We start from the raw sequence: 27,553 nt of genomic DNA on the forward strand, positions 1-27,553 counted from the left end.
AAAAATCATACTTCTGTCTGAATTATATTCCTTATTATTGCTACAAGTAACACTTCAGGTGACTAGAACGAAAGAGATTAAAGAGGAAAGAATTCTTTTTTTTTTTCCAGTTTATTTACTTCGTGTGTCTGACACCAATTTGTGTATAGTATGTGTCACTGTTCTCCTGCATAGCCAGTTAGTCGGTCAGCTTCACCTGTTGCTGTTGTGAGTCTTTGTGACAAGTTGCAGAGGCACAACCTGATCCTTGCTACACAAGGGGTTAGCGCTAGCTTTGCTTTCCCTGCCCTATGCTCGTGTGCCATGGGGAAGAGCTCTAAGAAGGGTTCCTGAAAAGGCAGAAATCAATGGGGCTTTGCCTGACCAGGTCCTGAGTGATTTGCTCAAGACTACAGGGGCATTTTGAATTCTCCCCTACCCTCATGACCCAGGTAGGTGATGCCATGTTGGCTTGCTAACTTGGAAGTAGTGCTACCTCTAGTCTAGTCTAGTGAATGTTGGATCAATGTGGGAGATCATAGGAAGATGAGAAAGGCCTATTGGCAGATATGGTGATAAGCTTTTTGTTATTTGTAGATCAAACTGATTTAGCTAGTATTGCTAATGGAGATTCTTTTCTTCTATCTTCTTGTTTTAGAAGATAAAACAACACCTGAGGAGGTGCATTCTCCATATGAAACTTTGCTGCTAAGAACATTTTTGACTTGCCTTATTCATCTAGCAGTCCATATCTATCACAAAGAGCACAAGTAAGTGCTTTTACTTACTTTAAGTGAGAGTTCCCCGAGTTTCAGTGTTTGACTATTCTATAATTACTAGATGGTAGCCATTCTCAGAATTCTTCCTCTGCCCCCTCTCCTTTTTCTGACCTTTCTTCTGCTCCTTCTTTCTTTCTCCTTCCTTCTCTACTGGCCTGTCCACAACTCCCTGGGGTGAGTGGTTGGATTCAGATCTCAGGAGAAAGTTCTCTCCTCCTTCTCTTCTGACTCTTTTCTTTTCTTTCTTTTTTTTTTTTTAACTAGTATTGAATTATTTAGGGAATGTACATGGCATACATACATCCGTTTCAGTTGAATAGTGGAGTCTGGCTTTATGATTTGGCTTCAGTCTGTGGCATTGCCATGCAACCCTCCCCTAAAAAAAAAAAAAAATAAAAAAAATTTCCCAGCTTACCTTAAAATTCTTACTCCCAAGGGTGGTGGAGCACAGATATAGTATAAGTTCCAGAATGTCATTGACATATGAGTGCCTTTGGCTGGTCAGTAATACTTTATAATCGGTAATTATATAAAATTTGATTTGTATTGTTTTATGTAAAATATAGTAAATAATCTGTTCAGAAGAAGGGAGGAAAAAGAAAATACTGACTTTCAGTTGGGCTTGTGCTCCTAAGATACTTAATCATTTTTGAAAATTCCATCCGATATGCCTGTAAATTGTATAAAATACATCCATTGCTTTGGGCTTCAGGAAAATAAATAAATCTTCTGGAGCTTCACAATGTGACAGCATTGCAAATAGGCCCTAGGGATAGAACATAGTTCACTGAAGAATTTGTCAAGGAAAAATCCACAGTCTAACTTTTACAGGATAAATATCCAGTGTTGCACTTGTGAATCAAACAATGATCCATAATACCTGCTGTGCGAAAAGGAAGATGTAATATAAAACTTTGTTTTAACTATAGAGATAAAGGTCCATATCTGTTTAAGTGTTTCTCAAAAATGATGATGAAGAACATTATTCCCAATGCCTGTCATATACAAGGTAAGTAATGCAACACTTTTCTGTGCTAAGCAGAATCAATTGCTGGTAATAGTTATTAAACAAGTTTTATTTGAACTTCTGTATTTTCCCACTTCACTTCTACAGGCATTTTATTCTGTGAACAGCAACAAACTGTCTGTGCAATTAATTACATTGATAAATGCTGGGAGATATACAGGGCTTACTGTAGACCAAGCACCATACCTCCTTATGAACCCACAATGAAAATGAGACACTTCCTCTGGATGTTGAAAGTAATAATCTTATATACTTTGATTTGTGTGTCTAGGTACTAATTTATTTGTCTAGTTCACAGTGACATTTTTAAACTCTTTTCACTAAGGGCCTGCTATTGAAAACACTTAAGAACTTGAGTAACTGTATTCACATAAATTATCCTATTGGCCTCAAAGGTATGGTTCACAAGAATAAAGTTGCTCACATGCTTAACTGTATGGAGGATCCAATTCCAAATTCTTTGATTCCTCTATGCCTTAGACTTATTTTGAGTATTTAATGTTTTTAATCAATTTAAATATTTTCACTAACGCTTTTTTAAAGGTAGATACTAATTGTTACTGATTAAAAATTAATGTCTGCAGAAGTCCAAGGCTGACGGATTCAGAAATAAAATAACATTCAATAAACAATATGTTTAAATGATGTATTTATGTAATTTGAAGTATGGTAAAGCATCGTGGACACAGGATTATTTCCCAGAGCCCTGGAATTTAGGGCCTGATCCAAATCACACTGAAGTCTCCCATTGATATCAGTAGGTTTTGGATCAGGCCCTTAATGATTAAAAATCAAGCCTGCTTACACCTCTGGAAATCAGCTGCCTGCTTGCAAGACTCCTCTGCATTCCTATGGGGAACACTTACTGATTCACCCCTTCTTTTATGCAGAGTGGAATTAAAAAAAATAAAACCTGGCAGACAGAGAAATGGGTAGCTGTTGGGTGAATCTAAGTCAGCAGCAGGGCTGGCTCCAGGCACCAGCTTCTCAAGCAGGTGCTTGGGGCGGCCGCTCCGGAGAGGGGCGGCACGTCCAGGTATTCGGCGGCAATTCGGCGGACGGTCCCTCACTCCGCCTGGGAGTGAAGGACCTCCCGCCGAATTGCCGCCGCAGATCGCGATTGCGATCGCGGCTGCGGCTTTTTTGTTTTTTGTTTTGGCTGCTTGGGGCGGCCAAAACCCTGGAGCCGGCCCTGGTCAGCAGGATCCAGGGGGATAGTTAATTGATGAACTTTCCTGCACTTTGGGTTTAACATACTATATAAGTGAATACTAGCTCTGTTGAAGTCAATGGCAAAACTCCTATTGACTACAATGAGGTCCTGATTTTATCCTACATGGCATGAATTATTTTGTGAGAGACCAATCCTGCTTCCATTGAAATCAAGGGGAATTTTGACATTGACTTCAAAGGGCGCCAGATCAGGTCCATATTTATAAATATCTCAAGTAACTTTTGACCTTTTTGACATACAGGATTTAAATATGCTAAGCAAACAATTAACTGCTACAAAAATTGTGGAAATACTGGTAAAGGACAATCCTTTTGTACGCGATGGAGATGACAGCAATTTACAGCATGAGGTATGTAAGGAAAAAAGTACATAACAGTTCATGATGCGAATCGTCAGCAGGTAATTGCTACAGGATCAATTACAATTATTTTTAGAAGATGTCAGCAAGTAGAATTGTACCATCATACCTTCCAGAAGAGAAGAAAAATAGTGTTGTTTATACAGAAGAAATGGCGCTGATCATTAAGCGTCCCATCTTGATATTCCTTTGTTCAGCATATATCATCTGGGGTTATTTTATCCCACATACTTCTCATTGTTCCATGGTTTGCTCATTATCATGCCCTTCCTATTACTGGACAGTTAACTGCAAATGTGTTCTCTATGCCCTGTGACTGCACACTGGATGTCTGGGATATGTTCGGAGAGTACAACATTGCATAGTTGTGCAGGACTCTTTGCATCACTTATTTTCCATGGGGGAATTGCACAGGAGTGCACAGATGGAATGGCTGCACTGGGAGGTCTCTGCACTTCTTGCTACTTAGGAACCTTTAGGCTGGATCAGCAGCTGAATGGTGAGATCCTCGATCGTGCAGATCTGCTGGCCCAGGAACCCTGAACATGGGGTGTGAAGCAGCAGTGCCTGCACTTCCAGCCTACAAGGCTGGAGTAGTGGCTGTGGAGGAATTTTATTGCAGCCTCTCAGCCAGCCTGCAGGTAGAGACTTCCATCCCCTCAATCCCTGTAGAAATCTTTTTGCACTCCAGTGTTGTGCAGGGTGGGTGAATTTTGTCCCTAAGGAATTAGTTTTCACCCAACGGCAGTCTACTGTAATCTACATGATTGAATTTGTTATAAATACTTGTTTGGGGTGGCTTGGATGGACGTAGTTTGTTTTATTATTAATCCATTACATGCCCGTTACTGTAGACTCTAGGCACAATGCATACAACAAAACACTGTCCATTCCAGACAACAATATAACCATTTCCTTGTCCACCAGATAGAGAAATATCCCTGAGCCTTAATGCCAAGTGTAGCAAAAACTTAGCCAGGAGGATGATGCAATACTGTATTATCATTCAGTTGTATGCAATGTGAAATACTGTGTATTACCTGCTAATGTCATAATAGCATATAGTAATGTAATAGGACTTTGGTTCTGATCAGTTTTCCACAGAGAAGAAGGGTCATGATCATTATTGATTATTAGGCCCTGATTCATAAGCTCTTTAAGCATCATGCACATGAACAATCCAATTTAAGTCAATGGGACTGCTTATGTGCTTAAAATTAAGCATCTGCTCAAATGCTTTGCTGGATCAGATGCTTAGTCCTCAAAGAGGAGATTCTACAGAGATGAAGTAATTATTATTATTATTATTTTACTCTAGTTGGTTTTTCTTGAATTCTTTGAAGCTCTCCTTGATTGCGCCCTGTTATATGTTACCAATGATATGATTAAGCAGCAAGTAGATCTTGTAAATCAAGAAGGAAATGGTTATAGAACTGAAGATTACACAGAAGGGGCACGGCATATTCTGCAGCACCCAGAATACTCCTCATTTCAGGTACTAATGATGTAGCACTTCATATGCTATGTTATCATTTAATATTTATATTACAGTACCCATCTAGAGCCGAGGTCTCATTAATGGACCAAATAGTTCTGGGTTCCATGCTAACATGTATGAATTAGATCCCTCTGTTCCATGCAAACATATAGTCCTTGCCCCAAGGAGGTTACAGTTCAAGAAAATAAGTGACACACAAAGGCTGGGAGGAAAGGGATCCAAGCAAATGTATACAATTTTTATATACACTTACACTTCTTTCCTGATACTTTATATATATATGCAGAATTTATGTGCAGCCCATCTGCCCCTTAAGCCACTATTAATTGGCTGATTTCCTATAAGCATTTTGGCAGAGGAAAGTGGCCTTTCAGATCAGTTCAGAGAGGGCGTAATTGGCAGCATGGAAAAAGGCACAGATATTTGTATGGGAAGCTCACAAATGGGTGGACATTGTTGGAGAGTGAAGTTCACATGATAAGAGACAAGTGTCTATCTTCTGTAAAGTGCAGCTCTGTTCTAAAAAGTGACCCTGTAAAAATGGCATTGTAGATATTGCTTCTTGGCCTTTTGGCTGAGGGGTGAAAACATTATCTATTTTCAATGAGTCTCAGTGTTTCACAGACAGCTAGATAGTTTTTTAAAAAAACAGTTAAAGATTCTACAGATCAAATGATGCTTTCAGTGATACCTGTGCAAAAACACTGTCAGCAGTGGAGATGGCCTGGGGAGCTGGGCATAATTTGGTTTATAGAATTTGGTAGAGGACATAATTTGGTCTAAAGAATCTTTTATTACTAGCAATGATGCACAATACAGAAGGAACCCAGCTTGATTCTCAGAGCTTAGGCTGAATTTGCAATGCTGTCAGTTAGAAAAAAAAAATCTCTTTACTTGCAAAGTGAGCAATTTCTATCTGGAAATTAGTGGGAGGCAATGAATATGGAATCCACAATAACATTTTTAGAGAGTGTTGTGAAAAATTACTTCACCAGAATAGGGTTCCACCATAGGTGCTGGAACTACGGGTGCTGGGAGGGCTACCGCACCCCCTGGCTTGAAGTGGATCCCATTATATACAGGGTTTACAGTTTGGTTCAGTGGCTCTCAGCACCCCCACTACACAAATTGTTCCAGCACCCCTGGGTTTCACTGTATGTAATACCCAAACCCAATAGCTACATTAGACGCACAGAATGTTTATTGCTTCCATTAGCCATTTTGATGCTTTGTTGGCATAGCTATTTCTAGCTTCAGAGGGTGTAAACCATTTGCTAATGTAATTGCATGCTTGAGTTTGATTTCTAACATGATAAAGTTACAATACCATTTTCAAAACTGTACTGGATTATGCTGAAAACACCATCTCTTTTGTGTTTATTTTGTATTAGTCCATTCATAGCAGAAGTATGACCAGTGCTGAGGTTAGCCATGAACCCTCTGAGACAAGTCACTACTACATTACTACGAGGTCTTCAAGCAAGCTAGCACAGTCACCTGATAATAGAATAAAGAAACCAGAGGTCAGTAAAACAGGTGCTCTGAAAAGGAAAGTAAAAGGACCATCATTTTTGCTTTTTCAGGCAGGGGGCAGACAGGCTTGACTCTTCTTTTTTTTTTTAAGTTGTATGTAGTTTGAGATCTAAAACACATTTGAAGAAAATCTGGCCCCATTGACATCAAAGTGAGTTTGCCCTTTACTTTAATGGGGCCAGGATTTCATCTGTTGTTAATAGAATAGAATATATGTGTGTGCGTGCATGCATGTGTAGATCTAAAATAGATATATTTTGTTTAACAAATGTAAATGTTTGCTTCCATTACTACCTCCAAAGACCTGTGTTTAGAATACTGTCTCCTCTAGGGCAGCTGATGACATAATTAATAACTAAAGCAGGAAGAAAGCATTGAAGATAAACATTATAGATAAACCTTCGTGGGGCACAGCAGTTATAGCTGGGACTAGTGGGCACTGGGGAACCAAGCTTTAGATTTAGTTGCACGCAGGGAGCTGGAAACTGGTCAAAGAGACTTGGAGGCATCAAGTAAGATCACCGCAATTTTAATTTGTTGTTATTTCTGATAGCACATATTACATTTTCAATGTTTAATTTCTGAAAATGGGACCTTCTTACTCACCACATCTGTTTCCTGTGTATATTTTGGGTCTCAGCTGCTTATTTAATGATTAAAAAATAAGCTTTTACTATTCTTTCCTCCTGTTAACACTACACAGTTAATAAAGGTGCTCAAGCAGGAGTATATTCATTCTCTCAAAGTAGGAATTCTAAAACTACGGTCCAAAATGGCAGAGTCAAATTCTGCCCACAGAAAACCTATGCAACTCTGTTGTTACTGCACAAAGCTGTGTCTCCAATGCGGTTGCACTGCTGTAACTGGGGTCAGAATTTGGCTTGCAGAATTTTTATTACTGTTGATGTAAAGATGTATGAATGAGTTTTAGTAATAATAATAATACCCCTCTCCCCCACATATTATGAGGTGGGAAAATTTCCACTTGACTCTCGGATCCTAGGATATGTTTGGCATTTAGTAAGCAGCTCTGGCTCTGGCATTTAGTGAGCAGACTAAACTTCATAGAGGGTCACTGAGAGACGATAGACGTGGAACTCCTCATTGCCATTGAACAGTTGCTTGTTAGAGGGGAGGACAATAATGTAAGGCTGCAAGACAAAGAAGCTGCATAATATGAAATTTGGAAGATCGTAGTTTCTCTGTCACTTTATTTTTCTTCACATCCTCCATTAATCTCTCTCTCTTTCTTTAGCTGCACTTGTAAAGAGTTTCTGGAGACAGCAGTTTCTCCTACTAAGTAATATAATCAGTAGAGAAGATTCATTTTTTACTTCAGCAGGACAGGACAACTAATGGTATCAAACAGTTACCTCAGAAGGACACGTGTAAGGACAGGACCTCTATTTTCAACAAGGCTCTAAGGAACATGGCAGCCATTTTCTGTGAGCCTGTGGTTCAAGAAGATCCAGCTAAAAAGCCTATTAAAAAGCTACTGTAGATGGCTGCTTTGGTAGGTAGCATGGTCTAGTGCACTGAGGATAGAGCTGGAAATCAGGTACTTCTGTGGTCTAGTTGTAACTCTGCCACTGTTTTACTGTGTGGCCTTGGACACGTCACTTAAGCCCTGATCTGGTAATTGGCTCAGCACAGACACATCCCTGCAATTTAAGCGGGACTCCTATGTGCCCACATGGAGCCAATTTCAGGATTGGGGCCTTAATCCCTCTGTCTGTTTCCCCCTCTGTAAAACAGGTATAATCGTATTTCCTTTTAAGATATTACAGGGATATTGTTAGGTTTGATTAGCTAATATTTGTACAAGAATTTGAAAATGTAAAACACTATATGTATAGTTCCAAGTATTATTAAATATTGACTACAGCAGGCAAGATTGCAGAATTGGCTGTACTGAGGGCTTCCTGTGCCTTAATGTAGTAGCTGCTGCTATTCCAAAATGCTTTGTGGATGGAAACATGTGCAAGAAAAATATAGAAATTCAAAGATTATATTTGTGATTTCTGTTTTCATTCCAACACAAGCTTAAATCCAAGGACTCTGCAGTAGAATATAGAACTTCCAGACAGACTTTTAAATCCACTGAAAAAGAGAGAGGTGAGTACTACAGAATAGCTGTTAGCATCTATTACTGGTAGTGGGGGAAAGAGAATATGGGTCTCACAAGACACACCCCCCCCCCGAGTTAATTAAAAATGTATCTTAGACTTCGTATAGTGGGGTGTATTTTATTATGGAGTGAAGGCTGCATTCAGTTTTACATTTAAAGCAGGGTTTAAATCCTTTAATCTAACATTTAATTTCACACATTTGCACCATTTCAAGCAGGAGGACAAGCTTGAATTTCCAAGCTCCTTTTCACACTACATACAGTTGTGGTTTTAGAATCCTATCCCTCCTTATTGAACCTTTCAGAAGTGGTGTACTGAGTCTTCATTTATTCACTCTAATTTAAGGTTTTGCGTGCCAGTAATACATTTTAATGTTTTTAGATCTCTTTCTATAATATATAACTAAACTATTGTTGTATGTAAAGTAAATAAGGTTTTTAAAATGTTTAAGAAACTTCATTTAAAATTAAATTAAAATGCAGAGCCCCCCGGACTGGTGGCCAGGACCCGGGCAGTTGAGTGCCACTGAAAATCAGCTCGTGTGCCGCCTTCGGCACGCATGCCATAGGTTGCCTATCCCTGGTCTAATGTTTCTTTCAGATTCCTTCGAGTCGGTCTGAACAACCCCAGGCTGCTCTTTCCCCACACTAGCTAATCCTGCACCAACTCAGTGTGCCTTTGTCTAGACAAAATGACCACACTTACTGTTTTCATCTTCACCCCCCTAGAGGCCATTGTAGAACATGCTTCCACCATAGGCTTCCGGGCACCAAAGGAAGGAGCTGGAACAGGTGAGAAGGAGGCTCGCTGTAGGCAGCACGGGGGGCGGGGCGGGCAGGTGCTGGTGGATGGCTGGGGAAGTTTCCCCAGGTCTACTGCTGGTCAATGGCTTGTCTGGAGAGTTGATCTAGGGAGAGAGACCACCTAAGGGAACAAGGCGTGGAGCCAGGTACAGCTAGGTGCCAGGGCAAATGCACTGTGTGTGCAGGGAGGAGAAGGAGGCAAGTGGAGGTGGGGCTGAGGAGCATCTCTGTGCTGCAGGGAAACACATTTCCCTGCCTTCTCCACCTGAGGGACTTGGAGTGGAATCCCATGGAGTCCTGATGTCGTGAGCCAGGCACGGTGGGTGACAGTGGGCACTCCTCCTGCAGAACTAGCAGGTCCCTGGCTCCTCACGCACTAGCCAGTCCATGAACGAGGTAGTGCTTGTAGGTTGCAGCTTGAGCTGGCTGAGGAGCATGAGAATTGTTAGCGTCTGAAGGTTAAAATGCCCCTCCACTGCTTGTTGTGGTGCACAGCCTGGGGCATTTCCACCCCTGCCCCACCTCACTCCAGCAAGCCAGTAGAGATCATCTCTGGTGCCTGGAGGTGCTGCTCTTCCCCCTTAGCCCCGCCAGCACTCTTGAATTCCCCCCCACTCCTGATTTTTCTTACCCAGCACACATTTACCATTTTTTTTCTACCAAAACACTAAAAATCCAGGAAATAGGCAGTTAATGGCACCGTTAACATCTAGACCAGGCTAGACATATCTTAACCAGCCAGCTGAACTGATACGTTCCCCACCCTTTCACTTGCAACAAATAGCCACCTGTACTGCACACGACCTCTGAATCATGCTTGCATGCACACCCTTAACTCAAGACTTAAGCATTTTAAAGTAGTGATCAAATATATTAATCTGGTTGGGGTCAGAGTTAAGATTTTCAGTGTGACTGAGGGATGGATGTGTGCATCGTGCGTGGTTGTCTGAAGGGCAAGAGAACATATTATGGAGATGACAAGTCCAAGTGCATGTGTTTGAGTCTGTTTGATGATGGGGTGGTAAGCTCTATGAAGAAAGGGCTGGTCTGAATGGTAACATTGGCTTATCTGGTGGTTTCCTTGACTTTTAGGGATTGTGTTGGTAGGAAATTCACTAGAGCAACGTTAACTTTGCATGAATTTGTCTGTGTAGAAATTTTTACAGTACTTTTGTTTCCATCAAAAAACACACATCCCTAATATAAACAGGACATGCTTTACTCTACAGTTTACATCCCCTACTGACCTCTTGGAATGAGTAGTAGTAAGGCCTTTTGCAAGAGCACATCTGGATACTCTGCAAGAGTTTGTTCCAATACTACAGCTAAATGTCCTCAAAAGTGTTTCCTGAGTTTGAGACTGCCTTCTGTACCACTCTGTTGTCAGTTCAGCTTTTGAGCATCACACACCTGAAGCTTGTGTTCATGAATTTTATTGTAAGGTTCATGATTAATGATAAAATAGCATAGTAAAATATACTTTTCAAGCTAAAAAAAAGTTTTTTTTCCACTTTCCCTTCTCTGTCCCAGCCACTTGAGATGAAAACAGAAGTGTAAAACCAGCCCCTTTGTTTTCTGAGGGAAATTAGCTTTTCTCCAGTGCAAAATTCTATGCAAACTCCAGCATTAGAACTAGAGGTGGCAGTTTATATTTACCTAATACAGAGACATAAAAGGTTGTTAAAGTGTTTATTAGTACTTATTAGTATGTGTGATGCTTCTCAGGGAACCCAGGGCTGAGTGTCATCTTGTTACCAACTGCCTCCAGTGTGAGGGAATCTTGCCTGTACTAGCTGGGTGTTAGCTCCCTAAGGACATGTCTACACTTACCTCTGGAGCGATCGATCCAGCTGGGGTTGATTTATCGCGTCTAGCGAAGATGCGATAAATCGACCGCCGAGCGCTCTCCTGTAAATTCCAGTACTCCACCAAACAGAGAAGCGTAGGTGGACTCAATGGGGCAGTGTCAGCAGTCGACCTACCGCAGTGAAGACACTGCGTAAGTAGATCTAAGTACATCGACTTCAGCTACATTATTCACGTAGCTGAAGTTGTGTAACTTAGATTGATTCTCTCTCCTCCCCTTCCTCCCCCCAAGCGTAGACCAGGCCTAAGACAACCAGCCTGTCAGCCACTCAAGCCGTCTTCTGTGGACTACACCAGCCCTTTCTTTGCCTTGCAGATTGACAACAGATGCACCCCAGTCCTTGAGTCCCTTCATTGTGTCCCCCTGTGATATCCAGCCCCTAAATGATCACTGGATACCCACAGAAATCCCAGATCCTCTGTTCCCAAAGGAGCAGTGTCCCAGAGTTCACTAGTTTTACCCAAGATCACCATTCCTGTATTACACAAAGCACTTGTGTTCAATTATAAAACAAAAGGGAATTGATTTAAAAAAAATAGATTCAAATAAAAATCAATGTGAGAGATGGGAACAAATGGTTACATATAAAGCATAATACCATTTTTAGAGACTAAACTTAACTCATATGGCATTCCCCTATCTCCTACAAGATAACCCACCCCAACTTCTTTCCCCAGCATTTTCAAGCAGTTTGGTTGAAATCCCTTCTCACAAGATGAAGTGTGCTGGCAGCTTGTCCTCACAGATTGAAGGAATGCCAGGCTGTCTTTGTGCACCCTTCCCTCCCCACAAATATACCAGAACAGACCTTTGATGTGCATCTCCAGATAGAGTCCCCCCACCTCCCTCTGCTGTTTACTTCTTCCTCTTAATTTCTCTCTCAAGTCTCAGCTAGCTATTCATTAGCATTTAACGTAGATTGTTAACAGACTCCTATTGTACAATACACAATAGTCCACCATGGAGCTAAATGTCTCCCACCGTCCATCTGGAGAAGTTTGTCTGAAGACATGCTGCCTTTGAGTGATCTGCTTTTAACTACAGATCTAGAGAACATTTTTAGTATATACACATAACTCCTCACATCTTTTCCATACATACATCTTGCAATAGTTATGATGACCACTGTAATACAGGCTTCCATTAAAGACCTTGCGTTGACAGGCTTTTGGTGAATCCAGGGGATCTCTGTACCCCTTTGTATCCCAGTGCCCCCTGCCAGTTGGCAGTACGGGTTCTTGGGTCACAGTATGTAATTTTATTTTCTTCCCTTGCAGTTCCAAATGTCACATTCTCCTCAAACACAGTGTACCAGCTGTCTGCTGATGACAAAGATGAAATGTTAGTTCAGTCTTTGATGGATTTGGATGCAGAACAAGGCCAAGTGCTCAGCAACCCCATGAAAGAATTTGCAGGTAAAGTAGTTTTGAAGATCTGGTACCAATGAAAAAAAATGTAATTGAATAGCTCCTAATCCTTTAGGTTGTTGTCACAAGAGGGCAGTAAAAGAACATCCAACACAATAGAGTGAGTTTCACTGTTTAAAAAAAAAAATGAAATGAGATGTTTAAGATTCTCTTTCCATGTTTCTTTCCACAATTAAAAAATCCTAGTTTTTATTTTAAAGAAGAGTTCTCTAAACTTACATAAAACGTTTCCATTCTCACTGAAGGTACATATTGTTATTTACAGGTGTAGGACTGTTCTGTCGTCATTGGCTAGAGAAAGAAAATCCATATAACAAACCAGAGGGCATTTGTGGTGGTTCTCAGGGTACCCAGGACCGAGAGTCACCCCCTGCCTCTAGCAAAAGGGTGTCTGTCTTGTGGTAGCTGGCTGTCAGCTCCCTGACACCACCAGCCCCTCACGCACTCTCCTCTGGGCTAACTTCACCTTGCAGGTTAAAAATAAGTGCATCTTAATCCTTGAGTCCCTTTGAATTGTTATCCCTGTATTATCCAGCCCCTGACACTGGCTACCCACAGAAATTACAGATCCTTTGCACCCAAAGGTGCAGTGTTGTACCCCAATTCACTAGTTTTACCTTAAGCCACTCCGCCTGTAAACTACATAGCACTTGTGAGAACGTATAATAAAATAGAAGGCGGCTTATTTGAGAGAGAATAAATATTTAACTAGAAACAAGAGTGTGATGAGTACAAGTGTTTACAATACAAAAAATCATAAAAAGCGAGCCTGGGTCTACATGTATCAATCGTTACTTTTCCTAGCTGATAAAGTAGATTTCCCCCTAAAAATTCAGTCTTCTGCAGAGGTGGCTGATTTCACAGGAACCAGGACCCAAACATTCATGAAAACAGCCTTGCTCCCCAGGGGTTTCTTCAGTGTTAGAGAGGGAGAAGTACTCTAGATCCGTGTTATACTGAAAACAGCCTTTTGTTTTTATTCAAGGTCTGGGCCAAGCTCTGTCTGTTGTAATGTTCCTTTATCACCTCCAACGGGTTTTGATTGTTTGGTTGTGCTGCTAATGATTTTCCATTGATAGTTGTAGGAGGGAGCAAGGGTAGTGAATTGAACCTTTCATTACCTCGCCAGCTGATTAAGGAAGAGTGACAACTCCCTTTTGCTTGAATGCACCATCACTGAGGGCAAGTCTACACTTAAAACACTGCATCAGCTCAGCTGTGCCACTGTAGTGCTTAAGGGTATGTCTACACTGGAAACTTCAAAGCGCTGCTGCGGGAATGCTCCCACGGCAGTGCTTTGAAGTGCGAGTGTGGTCGTGCATGAGCGCTAGGAGAGAGCTCTTCCAGCACTCCTGGTAATCCACCTCCACGAGGGGGATTAGCTCCAAGCACTCAAAGCCCATCTACACTAGCACTTTAAAGCGCTCAGACTTGCAGATTTTTCACCCCCGAGCCAGAAAATTAGAGCACTATAAAATGTAAGTGTAGACAAGCCCTTAGTGAAGACACTCCTACACTGACAGGAGAGCCTCTCCCGTTGGTGTAATTAATCCACCTTAGAGAGAGGTGGTAGCTATAATCGATGGGAGAAGCTCTCCTGTCGCCATAGCACTGTCTACGTTGGGGGTTAGGCCGGTTTAACTATGTTGCTCAGGGATGTGGATTATTCACATCCCTGAATGACATAGTTATACTGCTATAACTAGTGTAGACCTGGCCTCAGGCACATTACCCCTTTTGTTATTTCATTTCTATGACCAAGTCCATAAGGCATACTTTCAGTATAAATATACTATTCCTTAAATATTACCAGAACATATATTGCACAATGATTGTCTTGACAAGTTACGAGCTTTCTGTAGATACCTTACATGATATCGTATATAGATGAAAATCCTGCAAGATATATGTTGGGTGTAATGAGTTTGTCAGATCTGAGGTGAGAGCTGTTTACAAAGAATGGGGGACTTTTTGCCAGGGGGTCTCTGTATCACAGTGTTTACATAATCTGTCAGCCAGAAAAGCATAATTTGTATGTGGGGTTCCCGTTAGTGCACCACATGGCACTTCTCATGAGCCTCTCTTGAGCCTTGCATCTCCCATTTGCCTACATTGACTCCCTCTTGCCTGCTTAGGGAATCCTAGCTCTGTTGTTCTTCATAGCTATAAAAGTCTTATACGAATGGACGGGGGGGCGGAGGGGTTGTCACAAACACAAGAGTACAAGCAGACAAGGTGCTTCAGCAACCATCCTTACTGTATTCTTTTTATAACAACTGTAGAATGTTATTGCATATGTATGTAGGAGCAAGTTGGACGTGAGAATGGATACCAGAATCCCAAATTGGGATGCCCTTCAAGCAAGGTGCATTTTATGTTGTGCCATAAGAACTACGGTCCATTAATTTTACTTTAGGTGTTTTTGAATTCTTTGTTTTTATTTATATACATTTTTTTAAGGGAAGGACACTGCTGTTAGAGGGGCAAGTGCCAACAGGAGAAAAACTGACCTCACCAATCCACCAGGATTTTCACCGTAGCCTGGACCATCTCCTTCTCACAAAAGAATGTGTAGAAAGGGATGGGGATTTGCCTCTTAAAGGAGCAGAGGCTGGGCTCCATAGGATCAGCTGAAGACAGAGTTATGTCCATGATTTTGCAGCACTTCTGACCCACACTTTGTCCTACCTGGCATCTTGACACAATCATTTTCCTACTCACCTCTCCTGCGTAAAACAACTGTAGATATGGAATTGCTGTAGCAGTAATTTAATGCTAAACGAACACATTTATGCTGGAGTTGAAGCAGAAACAATAGCCTTCCAGTACAGAGGTCAGCAAGTGGCAACTATGCAGCAAAGGGAATGATGCTACCATATAGCTGCCACAGTCTACCCCATGTGTTGTTTTTGAACATTTCCTCCAATGTGGCTCCCTTCGACACCAAGCAGAGGAACAAAGCATATGCCTCTTATGAGCCTTGAGGCCTAGATGGTAGCCTAGCAGCTTCACAGGACACACTTTTATTTTGGTAGCCATATCAGAATTCTAGAACATCCTGGATGGGGAGGAGTTGGTTGTATTGATTAAAATTTAGAATGAGCCAAATATATTCTTAAGTAGGTTAAACTACAATTAAAATGTAAATGGTTCTGTTACAGATAAACTAGAAAAAGCAAAAAACGAACAGAAGGAAAAACTCAGTCTGTGGCTGAATCAGATGTACATCTTTTTTGTGAACAAGTTCTTTCCTGCCTACAAGCATGCTCAAATGGTGAAGGAAAATGTAGAAGAAAATAGGAAACGGGATGCTGAATTAGCCTTGCAGTTGAAAATTGAAGAGGAAGCAAAGTGAGTCTTAATTAATTTAAAAGCTTCATTTTACACCTAGAGACATCTAGAGTAAGGTCCTACATGAATACCTTGTTCTTGAAGATTTAGGATTTGGGAAATTGTCACTCTGTTCTTTGATAAATCACATCCACTAGCTACTATTGGATGACTGATTTATATAGTGCAATCAGTAGACTACAATAATCAATTTCTTTTCATTTGTTATAGAACGTTACCCAGGTTCTCTCAGAAAGAAATTGAGATGAAAAAGAAAATGTTTACATACAACACACAACTACCCCTGACACTTAGGGGAAAGGCCCTGTGTGATTATTTTCTTCTTTTCTGAAGCACATTTGGCAGCTATTTCTGCCTATCAGGAGCTAGTCTCAATTATCCTAGCTCATTGCAATCTGAATATATCACACCAACCCCTTGTCACCAGGGGTTCACATGGGGTTTAACATTTTTCAAACCCTTCTGTAGAACACTCAGCTACTTTTGAAATACAAATTAATGGAGATATCCTATCTCCTAGAACTGGAAGGGACCTTGAAAGGTCACTGAGTCCAGCCCCCTGACTTCACTAGCAGGACCAAGTACTGATTTTGCCCCAGATCCCTAAGTGGCCCCCTCAAGGATTGAATTCACAACTGGCCTAGTGAATAGGGGGAAGCAATAGCTATGGTATCTCTTGATTTTAGTAAGGTTTTTGACAGTCTTACATGACATTCGCATAAGCAAACTAGGGAAGTGTGGGCTAGATTAAATTACTATAAATTAGTACACAACTGATTGAAAGAGTAGTTATCAAAGGTTTGTTGTCAAATTGGGAGGGTGTATCTAGGAGGGTCTTACAGGGGGTCAGTCCTGGGTCCAGAACTAGTCAATATTTTCATTAGTGACTTGGATAATGGAGTGGAGAGTATGCTCATAAAATTTGCAGATGACACTAAACTGGGAATGGTTGCAAGCACTTTGGACAATCAGTCTGAATTCAACAAGCTGAAATTCAATAGAGATAAGTGAAAAGTATTTCACTTAGGAAGGAAAAATCAAATGGACAACTACAAAAATAATGGGCTAGGCAATAGTACTGCTGAAAAGGATCACAAATTGAATAGCAGTCAATGTGATACAGCAGCAAAAAACACTGCATTAACAGATATGTCGAATACAAGACCAGAGGTAATTGTCCCACTCTGCTTGGCACTGGTGAGGCCTCAGCTGGAGTACTGAGTCCAGTTCTGGGCACCACACTTTAGGAAAGATGTGGACAAATTGGAAAGTGTGCAGAGGAGAACAACAAAAATGATAAAAGGATTAGAAAACCTGACCTATGAGGAGAGGTTAAAAAAAATGGGTATGTTTAGTCTTGAAGAAAGAAGACCTGATAAATCTTCAAATCTGTTAAGGGCTATTATAAAGAGGACTATGGTCAATTCTCGGTCTCCACTGAGGGTAGGACAAGAATTAATGTCCAGCAAGGGAAGATTTAGGTTAGATATTAGGAAAGCTTTCTAACGATAAGAGTTGTTAAGCTCTGGAATAGGCTTCCAAGGGATGTTATGGAATCCCCATCATTGGAGGTTTAAGAAAAGGTTGGACAAATACCTGTCAGGGATGGCCTAGGTTTATTTCATCCTGTCTCAGCACAGGGAGGGGACTGGACGAGGTGACTTCTCAAGGTGACTTACAGCCCTACATTTCTATGATTCTATATAAAGCACTGAGAAAGACCACACAACTTTTTCTTTTTACACCAGTTAAGTGGGAAATGACTATGGGTAAAATTTTCATAAGTGCCTAAAGCTCCTAAGTCATTAAGCCATTAACTTTCAATTTGATACCAAAATCTCTTTTGAAAACGGAACTTGGGCACTTACAAAAACTTTACCCAATGTCTTCAGTGCTTTGCATTGTTAGGACGTAACTGGTCTGAAACTGCCTTGGCATAACCTAGAGTCTATGCTCACCACTACCTGCCTAATGGATGTTCCTATCACAGACATATGCAAAGCAACTACACTTTCCTTTCTTCATACGTTTGGAAAGCATTATTGGTTGAATTCAGGCTCCAAAAGGGATTCCCTTTTGAGATTCTCTGTGCTCCAGCATTTGTTTCCAAGGTAGGAGAGACCAAACTCTCTCACCTTCATACAATTTTTTATTTTTTTTTTTAATTTCAGGACATCCGTCATTTTCAGTTGGTCAAATATTTTTGCGTGGCGTTTGCTTCTGTGGTATGGGCCCATTCTACAGCTTTGTATTCTGTGCCTGACGAGCAGCATTAGTCCTCTCTCCCCAAAAGCTCTCCTTGCCCTTGCTACAGCTGAGCTCCACTGGCTTTTGGAACATCTCTGAAGGAGTGAGACTCCTGTACAGAAGATCTCTTTAGAGAAGGGAAGATTACTTACCTGTAATTCTGCTTCCCTGAAAATACCTGGCACGATTGTCACTCCTCTGCCCACTTCCTCTCAGAACTTGCTGGTTACTTATTGACATTTTTTCCGTTATACCTTGTTCATTTTCTTTACCGAAGCACTTAAAAAAAAAAAAAAAGTATGCCTGGGCTACACACTGAGATAACTAATGTGATTTTTATGGGGATTTAGTTAAACCAGCATAACCAGGTGGACACTTGTTAGTTTAAAACTGTTTATATTGGTTTAGTTTGCAACTGTACATTTAGAGGTGCAAGTTAAAACCACAGAACACTGTCTCCACATAGTTACACTAGTTTAATCAAACAATTTAATTAAACAAATGCAACTTGGAGTGGAGATAAGCCCTTATACTGATCTGGCATTAGTTTCTTTTATGGGAGCTTTGCCTTCTGCATAATCGAAAGAATTGACTGGAACATTCAGAGAGTAGTATTTATGCGCTGCATAGGATTACTATTAGGAAAACCTACCTCACATGTTGCACTGCTGCCACTACCTTCAGGGGTCAAAAAAACAATTTGAGAGCTAGGGAAGCAGTCTTGTGCTAACGAGATGATATGTTCAGAGAACTAGGATCACAGGTAAATAATTTTTCCTTTTAAGAATGTGCTTGGATTATGCAATGATACATGAAGCTTAACAATGGTTGATTGCGAAGTAGCAACTACACAGCACACACATTTTAGGAAAGGATTAAAAGGATCACATTTTTCATTAGGTAATTCATTCTGCATGTAATTGCAGTATGGCTATATTTACTTAAGCAAAACAATCATTTTAGCCTATGATAAGTTTGCATGAATTTGTTGCAGTGGTAAACAAGTGTAAACTTCTGTTTGTTTGTGTGAGCTTAGGCTTATCGCCATAAGGAAAGCCGAAGAGGCCAAAAAACAAGAAGAAGCTGCAGCAGAAAAAGCAGAGACAGATAGTGGAGTGGTTAAAGAGCCAGAGGATTCAGCTACACAGCTGCCACTTCCTGCAAAGGAAGAAGTAGTGATTCTGCCCCAGCCAGTCATTAGCAAGGTTTCTGCAGGGGTGAAGAAAAAGAAAAAGTAAATTAGGCTGACTGTTGCAATAATAAAGTTGTAAGTAAAGTCTGCGCTTGTTAACATTTTTAAGGTATCAGATTTACTTTCTAGGTCTGTAAAATCTAAACATTACAATGTAGGTTCTAGGAAATGAATGAATACAATTATTTGTATTTGTTTATATCAGAGGGAAATTTAACTCTCCAGTCTTCCCCCACACCTCCATCTGCTGATATCCTGAGCCCCCTAGAAATTGGGGAGTGTGATTATATAATTGATTGTTACATAAAACTTGTGTAAACCTTTGAACATACAAAGCCATTCCATACATGTACTATTTGCCATATTACGAGACATTTTTCCATTAAAAGATCATTAGTGTTTCAGGTTTGTTTGTTGGCTAACTCTTGTAACCATGAGACTGCATAGTCTGAATGGAATTTAAAACTATACATCCTGCATGAGGCTTTTGCTTATACAGACGTTCCTCAGGTTACACAAACCCAACTTAGGGAAATCTGCACTTAAGTAAAAAGTTCCATAAGGGTTTTTTTTGTGTTTAGGTTTTTTTTGCATAATTGTTGGAGATATGTTCCTGACTTACACAAAATTCGATTTACGCAAGTGTTCTGTTCCGGAACGCCTTGGGTAAGTCGGGGAGCGTCTGTACACCTATTTTATGTACATTGGCATGTAAGGAATCCAGATATTTCACTCATGTAAAGTAAATCTTTGGGCTTAATCCTGCATCATGTGATTTCAGTGGTATGACTACAAAGTATGAATTGGAAGATCAGGCCCTTATCCTTTTCACTTTTTATTGTTAAAGCAGCAGCCTCTGTCAACTTATACAGGAGAGGAACAGGTTAGTTTACTTGTGTAGTATTGAAGAACTGGTGCAGTGTAGCTTTTACATGCTGATGATTCTGAGACTATTTTAGGTAACTCAATATCCTTTACTGTGGGTGCCACTTCAGACTCAGATGATAGGGTTAACATCAACTACCTCCCCCTCTCTTTTACATGCTAATGTGTAGAAAATAAATCCCCACACTTCAGTCCACTCATTTGCACGTGAGCACAGAAGGGGAACAAAAGGGCCCTTAAAATTGTAACAATTATTAATTTTATTGTCCAGTAAAATATTAACATAACAATATTAGAGAAATGGAATGGTACAGTTGAATTATCAGATTGGTTTTAATTAGTTTGCACATAAATATTTTAAAATCTAAAAATCTTATGATCAGAGTTTACAGCTTCAGTAGAAATTTGATTCTTACAAAGCAAGTATTGCTTTACTATTGTCATTATTCCAGTCAATAATATGACTAATAACCTTTCATGTTAAACAAAAATGTTTCTGACATTTGTAGATTCTTTTTCACTAAATCAGCCCTCTGCAGATCAATCCAGGAAGAAAATATTATTGAACTGTGTTGCACAAAGTTTCTTTACTTCTTCTGTTTAAAAAAAAAAAAAAAGAGAGAGAGTTCAGAAACATATTATATAAACACCCTGCTTTTAAAAGAAGACTTGACAGAACTGTAACTGTATCCGGGGAAAAATATTACATTTGTTAGGGTTTTCTGCTTTTAAAACATATTCTCACTCCCCCCCCCCCCCTTTTTTTTTTTTAAGGAATGTCCTGGTGCATATCAACTCCTTATTTCTATTTTTAGTAAGAGAAAGGTGGGTCAATTTTGTTCAGCAGACCCAGTCTGAAAATTCACATATCAGTCTTTTCATGCCAAATATGGACTTAGCTTTTATCCTGTATTCACAGAATAAAAGAACAAACTTTTCTTGTTAAACAAGTCTTGCTTAATGATTAGAACAGGGATTCTCAAACTGTGGGTCGTGACCCTATTTTAATGGGGCTGCCTGGGCTGGCGTTAAGACGTGCTGGGGCCCATGGCTGAAGCCAAAGCCCAAGGGCTTCAGCACTGAGTGGTGTGGTTCAGCCTTGGGCTGAAGCTCTTGGGCTTCGGCTTTGCTCTCCCACCCCGGCCCAGGGTGGCAGGGCTGGGGCATGCTCACGTTTCGGTCCCCCCTTCTGGGGTCATGTAGTAATTTTGGTTGTCAGAAGGGGGTTGCAGTGCAATAAGAACCACTGGATTAGAAGAAACATTGATAAATCAATATCCTTACTCAAATAATATTAAGATTAAAGTCTTTTGTTTTGTGCTCCCCTACTTTCTTCTCATAGAGAAGATTAATTTCCAGTACAATGTTTTTAGCGATTGCTTTGTAATTTAGGGGCAGCACTATAGTTACTGTATAAACATTCTTATCTACTATTCCTGCACAACGGGTATGATCCTAAAGGTGTTCAGGGCCCTCATCTTCAATATAGCTAAACAGAAGTTAAGGGTGCTGAGCATCTTGCTTGATCAGGCCCTTTACCAGCATCTAAATTACTGGTTTTGTAGCCTTGGGCCACACCTAAAGGAGTCTTACGTTTATTGAAAGTGACAGCCATCAGTTGAAAAATCATTTATCTGGGGTTTTTCCCCAAACCAACTCTTATTGACAGTTATACCCAGGATTTGGTTAGAGTAATCCTGTTTTTCTCCAGTTTATAAGAACATAAGAATGGCCCTACTGTGTCAGGCCAAAGGTCCATCTTCCGATAGTGGCCAGTGCCAGGTGCCCCAGAGGGAATGAACAGAACAGGTAATCATCCAGTGATCCATCCCCTGTCATTCATTCCCAGCTTCTGGCAAATGTGAATTTCTACCCTCCATGAATTTCTCTAATTCTTTCCATTTAATTTAGACCATCATTTTATATGTATATTTGGGATTATGCTTTCCAAGGTGCATTACTTTGCATTTATTAACATTTATTTATTAACATTTCATCTGCCATTTGGTTGCCCAGTCACCCAGTTTTGAGAGATCCTTTTGTAGCTCTTTGCAGTCTGCCTGGGTTTTAACTATCTTTAATAATTTTGCATCATCTGCAAATTTTGCCACCTCGCTGTTTACCCCTTTTTCCAGATCATTTATACATTTTGTGCATTTGACAGCACTTTAAGTACAGCAAGTCTGTCTCCCCCATTTCTGTGCCTCTTCCGCACAGAAGCAAGGAGAGAGAAAAAACAATTATAGAGAAGTAGGACTGTAAAACCAGAATAATTAGCAGGAAGGTCAGGGGCAGATGTAGAAACAAAGTACTTTTATCTTGTAAAAAAAACTGTTTAGTTTTCAAGTTGATATTGCCCCATAATGTTCTCATTTTTTATCCAAATGAATTGGGCTAAAGGTAATATTGATGCATGTTTCTTCATGTACTTGGTATGTCTTAAATTGCAGTGTAAAACTGAAGTAGGAAAGCACTTTGGGAGAAAAACAGTAATAATCTTAATGACTACTTCCCTTTGTGAAAATATATTGCCTTGACTTATAAAAGACAAGTTCAGAAAAGTAGGCATTTTAACCTCCTGGAAATATAATAATGCACTTCATTTATTAAATATTCCAAAATTAAATTTCAACAGAGCACTCCCATTAAATGTCAAGGAGTAAGATAATGGTCATCGATTCATTGTTAAGAACATCGACTTAAAGTCTGAATATTTATGATTTAGTTGCCATGCAAAACATGGAGGAGAGACAAAGCCTTAGGCAAGCTGATCTGGTGTAGCATAGAAAAAAATCCCCCATTAAGCGTATCTTATATAAAATAGAGAACTAAAAATCCATTGATAAGCATTTTAGTAACACCAACAGTATTTAACAAATAGCAAAAATTAAAAAAAAAAAAAACACAACAAAAAACTTACCATTAACTTCAATAAGGTTTGCATTTTTTTGATTCAAAATAACATACAGTTCCCGTTGATCAGACTTTTTCCCAACCACCCAGTAGTCACTCATTGCCTTCACAATGATTTCTTCATCCTCATCAACTCTGAAAGAAATTGGATACAACAAACCTTAGGGAAATTTGTACCGACATCAAAAATAAGGGACTCGAAAAGCAAAATAAATAACTTACATTACAAGCAACAATATTGAAGTAAAGATCTCAAGAAATAACCAGCAAATACAACAGTTTTAGTAATTGTTTAACTGCCCTAAGGGTTATGAATAAACTAGATGTGAACTGAATAGCTGATCTCGCAGATTGCTGTGACATTGCAAATGAACAGAAAACCAAAAATGAGCAGGTGTGCTCAACTCAGGAGACATAAATACAGCAAGTCAGTGCCAGCATAGCCTCCACAATCTCCATTTGGGAGAATTTAATCACGAGGAAGTAAGCCAACCACTTATTTAGTCTACTAGTCAACTAAACATCAGTGCTTTGAAAGAAACTGCTTGGTGTCCACAGTTGCCAACTTTCACGCGGTAGCACCCTGACTTTCACAAGAAGGCCAAAACAAGCCAATCCCTAAGAACCCCAACACTCTATGTGACTAGATCCTTCTGGCGTGCAGTCTGGGACTGTGGTGGGCCCACTGTGCACCCGACTCTCTCCCCCCCAGCCCCTGCTTTCCGGGAGCCAATCAAAAAAAAAATAAAAAAAAAAAAAATGCAACAAGCTGCAAGTCAAAAACTAGCCAACAAGCAACTCACAAGCCAATTAAGCCAAAAACAAGCCCAATTTCTGCATTTTTTCACGGGTTTGGCATGACAAGCTTTGATTCCACCATCATAGGAGAAACTAATACTTTTTTTCAAATAAGTACTTGGATTTAGTGTTTTATTATAAGCATATTTTAAAGAGTTTAGTATGTTAATTAGTAGGCAAATGTGGGATAATGTACCCTCAAAATTAGATTTCATCCTGATCTCTAATAGTCAGAGATTGACTTAAGCCCTGAAGCATAAGGTTTAAATCCCTTCCAAAATTGGTTATTAATTATAACAACTGTGACTGTTCTTGATATCCACAGAAGTATCCAATCCCTTATTGAAATCTAGCCCAACATCTCAGGGACATGAAAATTCATGGGGGGGGAAAAAAAAAAAAAAAGAGACCAGAAGGGTGGGACAGGACAGACATTTCAATGTATCAAACTGGCTACAGTGGTACACATAAAAGAAAAATCTGTTCTATATTACTTATTCCCCAATTTTATATATTCAGTAATTGTATGTATATATACATAAATGAAAACCCAGGATAATTCAGTAGTTGAACACTGCTAAAAGCTGAGGCCTATTTGACAGAAGGAGAACTGTAAATAAGATTACCTAGTAAAATCACTGTTGATATCACCTAGAATCTTCATGAGGTCAGGGTGAACGGACGTGAGTGATACACTGGGTGTTTTCCTCATGTGAATTGTACTTTTCTCTGCCAAGTTCATATGATTGAAATAGATAAACTTAAACTGAGGTTCCTTCTCAGACCTAGGAAAACAAGTTAAAGAAAATGGTGACTAAGTGGTCTTTGTGAAATGTGTATATGTAAGTCACAGATCACTAATCCATGCACAACATGAAATCCATGATCAGGTACCTTATCATCATATTGAGACATTGTGCATATATTACTATTAGGCTTGGCAGAATTTGATTTTTTTTCTAATTTTGACCATTTATACCATTTATTTTAAAGATTTTTTAAAACTGTTGCTGGAAGTTGAGGGAGCTTGTGCGAAGGGTTGGGATTAGGGCAGCTTGGCAGGGGCTCCCTACACAACTGAGAGGCCCATGACACCAGGGTGCAAGGTGAGGGAGAGGCTGCAGCCCTGGCTTGGGGGAGCTGAGACCTCAGGCCAGGGCTGCGATGAGGATGACAAAACCTTGGCCACAGTTCTGGAACAGGGATGGAGCAATTCAGCAGCAGGGTTATCTCCCCCATGGCCAGAAATTTACCTCTTTCTCACCACAGTCCTGATTGGGGGTCTCTGCTTTGCCCCACCAGAATTACACCTTTCCCCACACCTTGTGCCTCCAGGGATCAGGTCTCACCAGCTCTGGCAGCTCAGGGAGTTCCCTGCAGCCCTGCAGACACATGACAGCAGGGCTGCAGAGGGCTCCTTGAACTGCCACAGTGCTGGTGACAGGGGCAAAGGGGGAAAGGCTACTATCCTGCCAACTTTTAGTGATCAATATTTTTTTTTAGTTGATTTACCAACATCTATCAATTTAAATCAAATCCTGCCATGCCTAACTACTTTTCCAGACCTGTGGCAGGGTTGACAGACTGTTTTTGGATAGCCATTGAAATGAAAAACATTTAGACCTCCAAAACACTGACACCATAAGAGAGACCTGCATGAATTCCTAGTACAGGAAAGAGAATAAAATTATCTCTGCCTAATGCATTTCCTGCTCTTACCAGGACCCAACCACCGGTGAGGGACATCAGAACATCTCCCTTTCTCCTTCACTAGCTCTTTGAGTTCTCCCACTGGGCCCATGATCTTACACCATTGGTGGATTTGAACCACAGCTGGTTGCTGGATTGGTTAGCTACTCTGGGGAGAGAGCATATAGGTGCTGGCTGCCTGCGAGTGGGGATCCTTGCTGCCTGCCTAAAGAAGAGTCAGCTGTTGGCTTGGTTAGGTGTTGTGTTACTAATTTGTTTCATAAGGGATTTAGAACTGTATCAGTTTTTCATTGACTATCATATTTGAGATCAGGAAAACTTCCCCTCTTTCCCAGAATGGCCAAGCCAACGAGAGTTTTTCACCCTCCTTGGTGGATTCGGGCATGAGATGATCTCCCTTTCCCAGTTTGGTAAGTCAAGACTTAAACTTAAGTCATTGATATTGGTTTTGGTGATGGCTTCAACAATTACAATCAGTGAAGGTTTGCTGCAGCAGTTGGCACTTAAGGTTACATATTCAGTTGTTTGGAACGGTCTCATCTATGCTAGACATCATATGGCAGTTTACTCACTATCACCTTAGCGGACCAACAAATGGCTCAAACGTCGGGATATCTTGCTCCCTATTATGTCACCCAACTGCATTAGTGTAAAAAGAAACCATATAAAGTTATCAGGGCACTGCTGCATTAAAATTTTAAGGGAGATTTAATAAGATGATCTTCCTTTGCTTTAATCCCTCAATGACATAAAAAAACCAAGTATTTAATGATTTAATAGGTTGGCACCATTGCAAGCATATTTTATTTGACTCACTGCAATTCTGCCAGTTTAGTACAGTCACCACACACCAAAGTAAGTGTGCATGTATCTTTGGTATGATTGAATCATCCTTAGAACAGCAATACTGTAGGAAACCAACAAATACTCCACATGACAAATATACCTTTTGAAGAAAATATGCCTTTTGAAGAAAATATGCCTTTTGAAGAAAATATTTAGGATTGTGGGAGAAGCTAATAAGCACCTCAACTCTTCCCCCAAACAGTCAAGTGTGTACTACATAAATCTTGCCTGGGAATTTTCCCCTCTTCTTATACAGTGCTACCAAACAAACCATTTGTGTGGTACAACTGATTCATGGTTTCAAACATCCTAAATGACAACGTTATCATCCTAAATATACACCTTCACTTATATTAGCTTGACAGCAGCAGACAAATGCCACTTGCTGTAGGGAATTTAAACTCTTTAAAGTTTATAATCCTTCAGTGTAATGTGTCTGTTGGTTTAAACCATCATGAACTATACACTAACTAGGCTGCTGCCTTAAACCTCTATCATGTAAATGACCCACAGCTTCTCTTTGCTGGCCAATATACAATATGTGCTTAGATTAGGGCTGACATCTATGCTATCACAATCGATTAGAGTGGTGCTATTGTATAAAAAGGCACTTTTCTTTTAACATAAAACACAAAAGGAACTAGAGAAAAAACAAACCTACTATGTAAAATCCAGCAATGATTTACCCTGGGCTTTTAAGAGTTAGACAAAAGGAATAAAGATTTCAGTAACAGAGTCCCAGACCTCTATAGCCTTGAGCTGTTAAGTTTCTTGCAAGATGGCACAGTACTCTTGGTAAAGTATAAGGCTTGCAGCTGTATTTTGCTATCTAAATTTTTTGAGCTAGTGTGCATGTTGTTATATATGGGGCTGATAGAGCTGCATATTAAGGTTGTCTGACACTTCCCATTATAACATGCTGTTTTAAGTTGCTTATAACTTTGCCAAACTTTAACCATTTGGGCTGAAATTTTACG

At 40.2% G+C, this 27,553-nt stretch overlaps 2 protein-coding genes across 5 annotated transcripts in view; one reads left to right on the forward strand and one right to left on the reverse strand.

Annotated features, from left to right (window-relative positions):
- LOC128843874 (radial spoke head 10 homolog B2-like) overlaps positions 1–19,995 on the forward strand; it is a 34,494-nt gene extending 14,499 nt beyond the window's left edge. For 2 of the 3 annotated variants that reach the window (XM_054040975.1, XM_054040977.1), the window contains 11 exons: positions 638–749; positions 1,688–1,767; positions 1,873–2,021; positions 3,261–3,368; positions 4,696–4,872; positions 6,267–6,398; positions 8,451–8,523; positions 9,266–9,328; positions 12,485–12,622; positions 15,796–15,985; positions 19,269–19,995. In XM_054040975.1, coding sequence (XP_053896950.1) covers positions 638–749; positions 1,688–1,767; positions 1,873–2,021; positions 3,261–3,368; positions 4,696–4,872; positions 6,267–6,398; positions 8,451–8,523; positions 9,266–9,328; positions 12,485–12,622; positions 15,796–15,985; positions 19,269–19,470 — 1,424 coding nt within the window. In that variant the 3' untranslated portion in view covers positions 19,471–19,995. The remainder of the gene's footprint in view (positions 1–637; positions 750–1,687; positions 1,768–1,872; positions 2,022–3,260; positions 3,369–4,695; positions 4,873–6,266; positions 6,399–8,450; positions 8,524–9,265; positions 9,329–12,484; positions 12,623–15,795; positions 15,986–19,268) is intronic. The other variant, XM_054040976.1, reaches the window with a different exon arrangement.
- Positions 19,996–20,548: 553 nt separating this feature from the next.
- Positions 20,549–27,553, reverse strand: part of CCZ1 (CCZ1 homolog, vacuolar protein trafficking and biogenesis associated) — a 30,361-nt gene continuing 23,356 nt past the window's right edge. Inside the window, exons 13-15 of one of the 2 annotated variants that reach the window (XM_054042230.1) lie at positions 24,647–24,805; positions 23,230–23,357; positions 20,549–20,905 (exon numbers count right to left, since the gene is read on the reverse strand). In XM_054042230.1, the coding sequence (XP_053898205.1) occupies positions 20,850–20,905; positions 23,230–23,357; positions 24,647–24,805 (343 nt within the window). In that variant the 3' untranslated portion in view covers positions 20,549–20,849. The remainder of the gene's footprint in view (positions 20,906–23,229; positions 23,358–24,646; positions 24,806–27,553) is intronic. The other variant, XM_054042231.1, reaches the window with a different exon arrangement.

Source organism: Malaclemys terrapin, chromosome 10, assembly GCF_027887155.1.
Source record: "Malaclemys terrapin pileata isolate rMalTer1 chromosome 10, rMalTer1.hap1, whole genome shotgun sequence".
In the NCBI taxonomy this organism is placed as follows: Eukaryota; Metazoa; Chordata; order Testudines; family Emydidae; genus Malaclemys; species Malaclemys terrapin.